Source organism: Vicugna pacos, chromosome 25, assembly GCF_048564905.1.
Source record: "Vicugna pacos chromosome 25, VicPac4, whole genome shotgun sequence".
Taxonomy (NCBI): Eukaryota; Metazoa; Chordata; class Mammalia; order Artiodactyla; family Camelidae; genus Vicugna; species Vicugna pacos.
The window spans coordinates 21,772,234-21,783,575 of record NC_133011.1 but is presented as its reverse complement, the minus strand read 5'-3'; the positions used below and the strand labels follow the sequence as shown (position 1 = coordinate 21,783,575).

Genomic DNA, 11,342 nt, shown 5'->3' with positions numbered 1-11,342 from the left:
TACGTTATAGGTGTACACAAAAGCTTTTTACAGGCAAGGATGCATGGTTAAATATTTGGAGGCCACTAATCTAAGATCATATGAGAAATCAGTTCCTAAATTCAGTCCAGACACCTAATCTTTTGTCTTTATCCCCAAATAGTTTTGGATTTCAATATAGGTAGAGCTATACCAAGTTCTCGCATTTTTTCATTTATATACATTTTCATTTACAGCTAAGAATTCTTAAGCTATAGTTCAAGACATATTTTTTAAATATTTTAAAATATTCACTCTACCCATCCATGAAAACCTATTAATTAAACCGGTCAAGTCACAGCCATTCTGCCTCACCTAGATGCAGTCATAAAACAGTCTCTTAACTCTTAACTTTATGCATAAAAGACAGGAAATCTTTTTGCTTTTGCAATTCAGTTGTTCTGAAATGACTTCTAGTTTTACTTTACATACTTGTGGGAATAAAAAATGGCTGTAGAGCTTTGAAAATGCAGGGAATACAGAATCCTGCCCAAACACAACTGCAAACATTTTATTTTGAAGCGTTCAAAAAGGATAGCAGTTTTCAGAAATACTATTTTTTTAGTCTAGCAAACTTCAGAGTTGAAAAGCACGTGTTCCACTTTTATCCCCAACAAAGCAAGAAGCTACCATTTAAAGCAGAGGTTCTGAACATTTTTTTCCAAACCACAAAATGGATTGTGATCGCCTGTGCATACTCCCAGGGCCCCCGTCTTCCCTAATTTGTATGGAGAAAACAGAGCAAGTAGTGCTAGCGATTTTCAGGGTGGTGGCAAAGGGTAGTATTCTTTAAAGAACTGAAGTACAAAGATATGAGATCCTTCTGTTAAACTTAAAGTAATTTTTACTGAGAAAATATATAAATGACTAATCCAAGTTGTAAGCTATTAAATGTTTTACAATGCATTTGTATTTTTGTATTTTAATTTAAAAATTACTACTTCATAAAAATGAGATGACTTCTCCAGCTCTCCAGTGTAGGCTGTTAAATACAGGCAATCAGACAGCACTGAGTAAAACATAAGCCTTGTTAAAAACACCTGAAATTTATGCATTTCAGCATACTGAAATGAAGGTCATCAGGGTACAATGCACTTGATTTATCACTTTGTCTACATCTGATCTGTTAATCTTAACTCTTGTCATTACTGACAAATGTTATTTCTCTTCACAGGAACTATAGAACTATACTCACTTTTTCCCAGTACCTTTGCTTTTCTTTTAAAAAATATTCCTATCATAAATTTAAACCAGAATCATGAAATGACAGTAGGAACAATCATCTGGCTTGCCAAATACAGCCTGTCTGCTCTTCCCAGTGTAGTTAGAGCTAACGTTCCACTTTCCATCAAAAAAAAGCGACTATGAATTCAACTGAGAATGACATTTCCATAGGAATAAATTTGAATTGTCTCATTTTTAAGAAAAATCACTTATTTTAGGCATAAGTAAGAACTTATTCATGAAGTACTTCATATATGGCAATATTCTAAGGATACAAATTAAGAACCACTTTGAAAGTATCACTGCCAGCTCAAAGTCAGAAGCCACTGATTGCACTTCTCTGACAACTTTATACTTCAATCTTACACTGAAAAAACATTTCAACTTTGGCCTGATGAATAATTAAAATAATTGGGGAGGGAGCTGAAAAAGTCAAGTTTGATTATTTGATTCCTAATTGAACTGACCCTTTTGACATTTTAAAAATAACATATATAGCCAAACTGAAAGAGAATTATTTTGGAATTTTTGCTACTGAAGTTAACATTTACATCTAAAAAAATCCTCTTCTGTATTGGATAAATGGAACTCAAAAAAAGTAAAGGGATTTCTTTCCCCTAGGGCCTTATAAACAATTAAGAAGTTCTCAAGAGAAACTGAGTGAAATGATTTGTAACCAAGTATTCTTTATCTTGCTAGATTATCAGTGCAACAAATATGAGGTTAAACACATTGGCTGAGCCTCAAAAAATGTACTTCCTATACACTCTATGCTCCACCACAGCAAAAGAGGAAACCAGGAAAGAGTAAAATGAAGAATCTAGGCTACAAAAGTGACAGAGTAGATTCTCTGTATAAGGGCAGGATGTGCCTGGGTGAGAGCTGAGCAACATGCTTGGTGGAAAACCTTTCCACATTGGCAGACAGAGGGATGGCTCTAGAATTATCTCCAGGGATAAGAAATTACCTGATATTATCATATGAAAAATTATGAGATCCTTTCCAGAGTTACTGAAGAATGTATCAAGATCAAGCCAGATGCTATAAGAAAATGAGGCCATTAACTTCCGAAATAACAGAAAAATATAAGAAATAAATTCAATCATAGCATGCTACTTTGTTGAGTACTGAATAAAGTTTACAGTCATCATAGTGAAAATACTGAATTTGGGATGTATAAAGATTAAAATATTAATATATTGGAAAAATGGTGGAATAAAATAAGCAAGCAAATCTCTATTATTTCTAGTAGGAAGTTAATAAATAATGGGTAGATCATAGGTAGCAGCATATTCATATTATCAGGAAATACAAACGTAAATTCTGTAACAACTACTTGAGTTGTAAGAGGAAGTTTCCTCTGCGAATATAAAAGGACTATCTGCTTTTTGTCACGAGTGTTTTGGTACTATTTGACTCTTTAAACTATTTGCATATAAGGTTGGAAGGAGAGACGCAGCAGTAAGACAGAAAGAGACAATGGTTTTACATTAAAAAGCCCACCCTGAAATTCACTAAGAAAAGTGAACATGATCATCAAAATTCATTCACTCTTGTTTAGTTTTAATTTTTTGTGGGGGGAGGAGGTAATTAGGTTTCTTTACGTATTTTTAAATTATTCTTTAATTTTTATTTTCGTTTTTAGTGGAGGTACTGGGGATTGAACCCAGGACCTGTGCATGCTAAGCATGCACTCTACTGCTGAGCTATACCCTCCCTCTTATCCACTCTTTCTTTAAACAAATAATTTTATACAAAGGCTTGTGGGTCAATATTTACAATTACAAAAATAAGTTTACTCTTTTACCATAAATATTTCCACAGCTTCAAAAAGAAACTTATTTTTCATATTTGAATGTGTTTAAAAGTATCCAAAGGATTCATTATCCTTCTGCATTCTGCTTTTCAGAAAGTACTTTTGAAGTAGATCTGTTCCGGATTCTTTTTCTTTTTCTTTTCTTCTCAGAGGCAGATGAGTTTGTATCCGTTGCTTTTTTCTTTTTCTTCAAACAGCTAAGAGGATTGGGGCCTTTTATTTTCTTGCGCTTTTTTCTTCTTCTCTGTTCAGGGTCTTTTACTAAACCCTGTTCCTCCTTGAGGTGCTTGATGCTTTGTTTCTCATGCACTGAGACAAGCTGACCTGACTCTACTGCTTTAACAAACGCAATTGTTTTTGGAGAAGGTTTGTCCAAAACTATAGTATTCTGAATAATAAACATGAGAGGAATTCCAGGCTTTTTCTTTACTTTCATAGACAAATTCTGATCCTATTAAAAAGAAAAACAGAATTGTTTAGTTCAGATATGTCAATTAAATCAGATGCCTTAAGTAGATGTCTAAGAACTTAAAGAGGGCTATATTGAAAATAAAAGAGACCAGAGGTTTTATTCTGCTAATCAGTGTGTCAATAACAGGAGTATATTTATGATAAAGAAAGGAAGAGGAACATAAGAACTGGTGACAGTGTGAACTGGATTTATCAATGTTCTATGTTGATCAGTATTCTAAGACCACAGACTTTCTAGGACCACGAATTACAAACTAATGCAAAGGTAAATATGTTAGGTGATATTCCTTATTCCTCCTCTTAGACAGGTTCAGAAAGGGTCAAGAATGCTCAAAGAGATCGAAGGAGTAGAAACAAAGTAGGAATCAGCTGACTCATTCTAGATTCAGCTCTGCTTCTGTGTAATTTTATAATTCCAAAACCGTATTAAGCAAATCTAAATACACAAACTTCATTATTATCAACCCTGAGAATCTCTCTTTCCATGCTTCCCAATCTTTAAAAGCCTAAAACAGTTCCATATTGATAGTATGTTCTCAAATAATATAAAATATGACTTTCTGAGAAATAGTATGAAATACAGAAACATGAAAAAACATGTATAAACATAAAATCTTTGCTCTACTTACTTCCCTTCTAGAACCCTAAAACATATCACATCTCTATATCAATAATTTTTTATTTAAAAAAGGAAACTTCAGTAATTAAGAAGAAAATCAATATGCTTAGGGGTCTCATCTCAAATTCTCAAATGACAATTGCTTTTACTGACTACAAATTAACTTGAAAGCCTGCATTTAAAAAAGTTGAAACACTTAAAACCACTTCCACTTAATTTTTTTCTAATGATAAATAGCTCCATATGAAGTATAAATAGAAATGGTTAAAATTGACTCCGGTTTTAAAAGTTGTATCACCTGTGTTGCCACAAAATAATGATGAGGATTTCCCTCTTCAACCATGGAAAGCAGACATTCTGATCCACTCACTGCACTCTTGAAATGGGGACAATTTCGAACCTGGCATTTTTGTGCAATCAGCTTTGCCCCATATAAGTCCTTTCCCAACGTTTCTAACTCTTTTAACACACACCTGAAAAAAGAAATATTATTAGCAACTCACAATTGTAATAGATGTACAACGGTTTTTCACATAAAGTATAAAAAACAACACTCAAACTGTACCATTACAATCTGAATTTGTCATATGTAGCCACAAATCATACAAGAATCACTTTACTCTTAAAAGACCTAGAAAATACATACATTAAGTAGAAAGAACAGAGTAACAGTTTAAATGTATCGAGCACTTACGATGCGCCAGGCTGAATGCTAACTGCTCTGCACATAAATTCTCGTTTAATCTCAAAACAGTCCTACAAAGTTGGGCATCTTACTTTAAAATTATCCTTGCTTTACAACACCTCATTCTGAGAGATCTCAAGTAACAATCCCAAATTCAAACTAAGAGGTGGTAGAGCTGAAATGTGAATCTAAATAATGTGACAGTAGATCCTTGCCACTACAGTGCTACACTCTTCGACTTCAAGTACAAATCGGTTATACCTTCAAAATATTTTCAGTTCATAAGAGTAAACATTCTCAAGTCATCAGCTTGTTTCAAAATAATCACACCTTTCTTTCATTTTGCATTTTCATATTAATACAAAGCAATGTTTTTCGAAGTGTCTTCTATATACTACACACGTCAGAATAACAGTTTCTAAATGCTTTCTCATCCCTAAATAGGGGCCTCCTGTGGATGAGTCAAATATTAGCATTTTAATAAGCCCGGTTGAATATCCGCTGGGCATCGTACTTTCTGCCCCACAAAGTAGCTACTCGCCCGCCCTTCTACGGGCCCCGCGGAGCTGTTAACTCTTCGTGGGCGGGGCGCTTTGCCCCTCGAGAGCTCGCAGCGGAGGTCTGTGAGCAGGGCCCTGCGTCTACCGCAACCATGGGACCGCCCGCGCCCCCGCCCGGACCGGCCAGGCCCACCTGGTGGTGCACAGCTGAGTTTCCCCCATGAGGTAGCGGGGCAGCTGCTCCCGCAGCTGGATGCGGCCCCGCAGCGCCGCCTGACAGAAGGTGCCGTCCAGCAGTATCTGGTAGGGCTCGCGGACCCCGAAATTGTTGCGGAAGAAGCCAAGATGCTTCTTGGCGTGTTTCTGCCTCGTGATCTTCATTCCTGGCTTTCCCGGACCGAGGACACGGAACCACGAAGGAACAGCCAACGCCTCCCACAAGTCCCGCGAACGGCAATGCCGGCTTCCCCCGGAAATGAAGAGCCCTTGGCCCCGGAAGCAAACACCCCCACGTGCCGGACCTGGTTTTGGTCACGCCCCGACGAGCGCGCGCTTCACCGCGGTGCCCGCGCTTTAAGGCGCACGCCCTCGGGGGCGGAGCTTGTGCCCAAGCGGGAAAGCGAGTAGCGATTTCGCACGGGAGCGTACATGCGCAGTCATGGGCCGGATTGAAAGATTCTGCACGCTGCGTCTAAAGCGTTACCTGGCAGGCAGCCTCTCAATAATCGGCGTTATGATGGTAATCAGTGGTATTATTGAGAGTTAATATTTTCTAGACACAGTTCTAAGTAATTTACCCTATATTTTTGCCTTAATGTTAATAATTCTCAAGTGAGGGAAGGAAAGGGCCAAAGTATATTGGACGACAATGGGCGGGTTTGTGCTGGTTGCCTTGTTACAAGAAGTTAGGCACATTTAGTAAGGGCCCCTGGTTCTTTAGCGTCAGAACTATCGCTGGAACTCTGCCTTGAGTTCAGATGTTCCTGCCACCCCTTATAGGACTACCATCAGTAAAGAGATCAAAGTCAGGGCAAAAAGTCCCACTGTTCTGCATTTCTTATTCTTAAGACCATTGTCAATCACTCAAAAGGAATGTTTCAGAAGGGCTTCTCAAAAGCTTCATCTTCTCAGAGTCAGAATCCCTAAACTAGGGTCCTAATTCTTCCCCTAACCCAAGCCATTTAACCTTGAGCAACTCTCCAAGAAAGCTGGGTTCAACTTCCTAGTGTCAAATAGGTTGGCAGGACTAGATTACTTCTAAGAACCCTTTTTATGCCTATAGTCTCTGAGGTAGGAAGACTGCATACTGGGCTAGTAACAGGAACGTACAAAGCTGACTGAAAGTTCAGAAATTACTTGGTCAACTTGATTGATCAAGAGAATGAATCAGAAGATTTTGAGTTCCCTAGTAGCTAATTGCCATGTATCCACTTCAATTCAAGGCAAAATAATCAAAGAATGGGGAGTATGGAATTTTGCATTTTCGGTCTGGCCTGGAATCTGTCCCAGATCTAGTTTTGGTGAAAGATTGAGGGAAAGAAATCAACTCAGAAAAGTAACTTACAAAGTGATTGAGATGTATTGTTTGCGTTTGGAGTTTTATTTGAAGATACAGGTTTATGAAACTGGAACTAAGATATTTTATAATGTTAACCCTGTCTTGATTCATGGCACAACATCACTTAGATGGCTGCTTTCATTTAACTGAAAATAAATTTAGAAATTGGAAGCCATGTAGAGTTATTGTAGGACTGGATTCATGGTTCTTGAGTATAATCACTCACTACTTCCAATCTGAATACTCTCTTTATCCCTGTGTGCCAACACCCTACTCTGACTATACTCCCACCACAGACAGAGAAAATATACACTCCCAGCCTTGCAAAACACTTAAAACAATTTTAAAAATAGACTCACAGATTTATCTCCCAGCTCCATCCCATTGGCCATGTTTCACTAAGAAAAATGTGGTGCAGGACTAACTAGGGATTTAAATCATGCTCTAGTTTTTTTTTTCTTTTTTAAAAATTTATTAAACTATAGCATTTTTTCCCAAGCTCTTTGACTATGACAGTGTTGTTTGCACAACTGACCCTAATTTCACAAACAAAAAGAAGGTCTATGATGGTGATTATCAAATTTAAAACAGAATTTTCTAAGACAGCACTATTCCTCAAAACATGATCCTAGGGCATGTAGAAAAGCTCTTAGTAACTTGTTTATTATGCCCATTTCTGACTGAAAACAATTATTGAAGGAGAGGGACACTATTCAGAGAGGAAGTGACATTTATTACAATCTCCCCAAGCTACTTATTATGCATATTAGTGTTCCTAAGGGACTGTTTGCAGTAAAGCATCACTGTTTACCCAATGGGATGTTTTTCACTAATTGGGCCACTGAATACTCCTATGTCTGATGCCAAATGGCCTAGTATTGGAAAATCAATATTTGGCCACAACCAAGACAGAAAACAAATATTGCCATTATTGGATGAACTATTTGGATATAACTTCAAATCTGAAAGTTTACTTTGAAAATTATTATAATATCGTTATTAAAATTTTAAATAGTCATTGAAAATATTTTTGACCTTATAGTGCAGAAACCTTAATGTCTCAGCATTGCTGCTATTTTGTTTTCTCAGGTCACTGCACTGGACGTTTTCCAGGCCAAATAGACATGCAGTTGAGGTAGGTAGGGGATTAATTTATTTTTCTTTATTTTTTCATACTCTTCATATTCTTTATTACATCTGGATCAAAAATAATTTATAATATGATGTTGTACATGATTTTGAAGTTCTTTTTTCATGAAATTTTGATGAAGCCAAGTTGACATGAAAATGATTTATTCTTGCAAGGTATGACTAATTCCCAAACAAGATTTTTCATGAAAGATTCATGACCTAAATGGAGGTAAATAGGTAAATATTAAATATAATTCATAAAGGTTATCTTGTTTAATTTCATAAATGGTAGTATACCAAATAATTCAGCAAAGATATCTACTGTAGTATTATTCTGCCTTATATTCATATTTAAATATTTATAAACATTTGTTAACATCCATTAGCTCCAAAAGAATGCAACATTCTTCCTAATGTTACCCAGCTAACATATTAGTCTTTAAATAAATAATTTCCCTAAATAAATCATTTAGAACAACTTAGGTAAAATGGTTTGTATTGAGGGCCTATTAGTCCTTCCCTAAGATCCCCTAGGATAAACTCTACCTGGGACTTTCTTACTGTGAATTTTTATGTATAGAGGAAGGTCTTAGGAAGGTTGGTTTTAGAGGCTACCACATTTTTAAAGAACATTTTTATAGTATTCAAATTAAAAAATAACACACACTTATTATAACAAGAGGAACTATAGAACAACACAAAGATATTCATCTCCTCTTCCTTGACCAGATAACACATGTTAACCTACTGTGTACCCTTCAGTAACTTTTTTCATAGTCATATGCTTATTTGCATGTATACGTAGCGATTTTTGTCACTCTATGTTATTCAAAATGGAATCATATTTTATCACTTCTATACATTTTGATTTTCTCACCCAATAATCCTTGTGGAAATTCTCCCTCCGCACACACACTCCAAGTCAGTTGGCATAGCTCTCATTCATTATTTTTAATGTCTGTGTGAAATTTCTCACAAAATCAACACATTTAATACAATGGATATGGAACAGACTGTGAATTGACATTCAATATCTCTTCTCTTTCCTTTAGTAATAGAACCCCAATTTTATTCTGGTCAATAGTGTCCCAGAGAAGAGAATCCTTCACCCAGTCTTCTATGTGTTTCAGTAGTCACGATTAAGTTTTAGCCAAGGATAGGTAAGTTTAAGTGTTACAAGGGACCTCTGGGAAAGCTGCTTGAAGAAGTTGACCTAACTTGGTGGTGGGCACTTTTGTTTTTTTTCCATCACCTTTCTTCCCACTCCCTGGAATTTGGATGTGATGAAGGGAACACTAGCAGCCTATTTTAGACCAGGAGGTAAGTTTGAGGATGGAGGCCATATGCTAAGCTAGCAAAGTAGATAAGAGAACGAGTCTCAGCCATCAGTGACTATGAAACTGCCTTTCCAAATCGAGGGTTTCTACCTCTGGGTTAGTTTTACATGAGAAGAAAAATAAACTTGTCTTTTAGTTTAAAGAATATTATTTTTGATTTCTTTTCATTTTTTGAGGCTTTACTTTTTTTTAGAGCAGTATTAGGTTTACAACAAAATTGAAAGGAAGAAGCAGAGACTCTCCATGTAGCCCCTGTCTCCACACATGAATAGCCCTCCCCATTGTCAACATCACTCACCAGAATGGTACTTTTTTTTAAACTAAGAATGCAGCTACATTGACACATTGTTTCTTTTATATGGAGCCAAACCCAATCCCAATTGTTAGAGTGAGTTAAAACTACCTGCCAGAGTTAGAGAATTTTATATTGGCAGATGCTTTTGATAAAACTTTGATGTTGGTTAGTGTTTGCCAATACAATTGCCCTTTCTTTGAATAAGTTCAAAATCCTAGTTTATAAGTTTTCTGTGAAAGGTAAAATACCTTTTCAAAGGAAAATAAACTAAATCCTTTTTACATACTATAGAAGCTAACTTGACATTTGTTTCTTTTGAAAGTATAAACAATTTGATTTGAACTTAGAATGTCAGCAGGATGTATCTCTTGTTTGGAAAAGTTAGTTAAATATGAAGAACCTCAGTGGTTTGGGCAAGAAACATCAAGGAAATGTTAGTGTCACCCAGCTGTCGATTAAAGAAAGCAAGCAGAATTTCTGTCTGTAGGCTCAGCTAGTACCAGTGAGCTCTTCCTTCAGGGTAAATGACAAAGGAGAAACTGTGTCTTAGAAAAAAAATTTCAAGGGATTTCTCTTTGTCAAGGATATTTCTAAACCAGACAGTATTCACTATTGGTTATCAGATAACTGGTGTCAGATGGCTGTAAAATTAGACTAGCAAATTTGCTTGCTGTAATAGTTTATTCGAATGAAATTATACAGGGAACAAATACTGCCATGTGATATAAGTTGAAGGGAACTCAGTATTTCACAATAACAGATCTGAATAGTGTTCTCCGTTGGGATTTTACTACAAAATGTTCAGTGGTATTAATTACAGTAGTAAAAACATACAGTGGTAGAGAAAGGCAAAAAGTTAAGAAGTGGTAGCAACGTGCAGGATGTTTTACTTTGATACATACATAACAAACTGCCATTTGAAATTTAATTAAATTGTAACTGAAATTGGTAGAGAAGTTTATCCTCTATGGGGTCATTCATTTTTAACCTATCAAAGCATTTTAGAAGATTAATGAATCCTTATAAAATTACTCTGTGGAAGCAAATATTATTACTGTTACTTAAAGGAGTTTAATCGTTGAAAATTATGTCAGCTTATGGCATTAAAAAGATTTTCTAAAAACACTATTTATTTATATTGAACAAAATGTTGAAGACAACCCTTTCACTCATGGTTTCGTATATATTTTTAAGCAGCAGGAGGACTTCAGGGCAGAAACTTCACTTCTGGTGGCAAGAAATTAAAGGCTTTCAATAATTCAGTGGAATATTATTTCAAAGTCATGTATTTATAATTGAACTACACCAATACAAGATATTAATTACATGATACTATACAAAATAAAAGTTGCACTTAGAATCTGCGTAAATGTTTCCAGTGCAAGATCACTTTCTCTTTATATTAGTTGGTAAGTCGTAAATCAAAATATTGGGATGAGAAGATCAAATGTCTTTTTAAAAATTATTATTATTTTAGCAAACATGTACAAAATACCCACATGCTGGGTTATATGTATAATTGAGTATTATTTTCTTTATATTGGCTCTCTCTTTAACCTCTCCATTGTGACTTTTCATAATACTGAACAAATCACTTACCTCTTCAAAGTATAACCTCATATAGTCTCATTTCACATATGTACACAGAAGGAGGCATATGACTTAAATTGTTCCCAGACTACAGAGAA

The 11,342-nt window shown here is 35.8% G+C and overlaps 1 protein-coding gene and 1 long non-coding RNA gene across 3 annotated transcripts; one reads left to right on the top strand and one right to left on the bottom strand.

The window, feature by feature from the left end:
* Positions 1-502: 502 nt before the first annotated feature.
* On the bottom strand, positions 503-5,800 carry UTP23 (UTP23 small subunit processome component). Its single transcript, XM_006210936.4, has 3 exons — positions 5,527-5,800; positions 4,447-4,621; positions 503-3,509 (listed from the first exon to the last, which is right to left on the bottom strand). Exons 1-3 carry the CDS (start codon positions 5,712-5,714, stop codon positions 3,126-3,128), a joined length of 747 nt encoding a protein of 248 aa, XP_006210998.2. The 5' UTR covers positions 5,715-5,800; the 3' UTR covers positions 503-3,125.
* A 165-nt stretch (positions 5,801-5,965) lies between these two features.
* Positions 5,966-10,949, top strand: LOC140689281 (uncharacterized). Of its 2 annotated transcripts, none has more exons than XR_012064176.1 (4): positions 5,966-6,072; positions 7,981-8,026; positions 9,075-9,182; positions 10,852-10,949. It is a non-coding gene; the product is annotated as an uncharacterized lncRNA (long non-coding RNA). The 2 variants fall into 2 exon arrangements; XR_012064177.1 differs by lacking the exon at positions 10,852-10,949 and adding an exon at positions 9,312-9,342.
* The last annotated feature ends 393 nt before the right edge of the window (positions 10,950-11,342 follow it).

What these genes read in the sequence shown, in the direction of transcription:
- UTP23 (XM_006210936.4), bottom strand. Translation starts at nt 5,714, where the DNA reads ATGAAGATCACGAGGCAGAAACACGCCAAGAAGCATCTTGGCTTCTTC. An exon ending in ACTCAGCTGTGCACCACCAG is followed by an intron (nt 4,622 to 5,526) that starts GTGGGCCTGGCC and finishes TTCTTTTTTCAG; the next exon opens with GTGTGTGTTAAAAGAGTTAG. An exon ending in ATTATTTTGTGGCAACACAG is followed by an intron (nt 3,510 to 4,446) that starts GTGATACAACTT and finishes TCTTTTTAATAG; the next exon opens with GATCAGAATTTGTCTATGAA.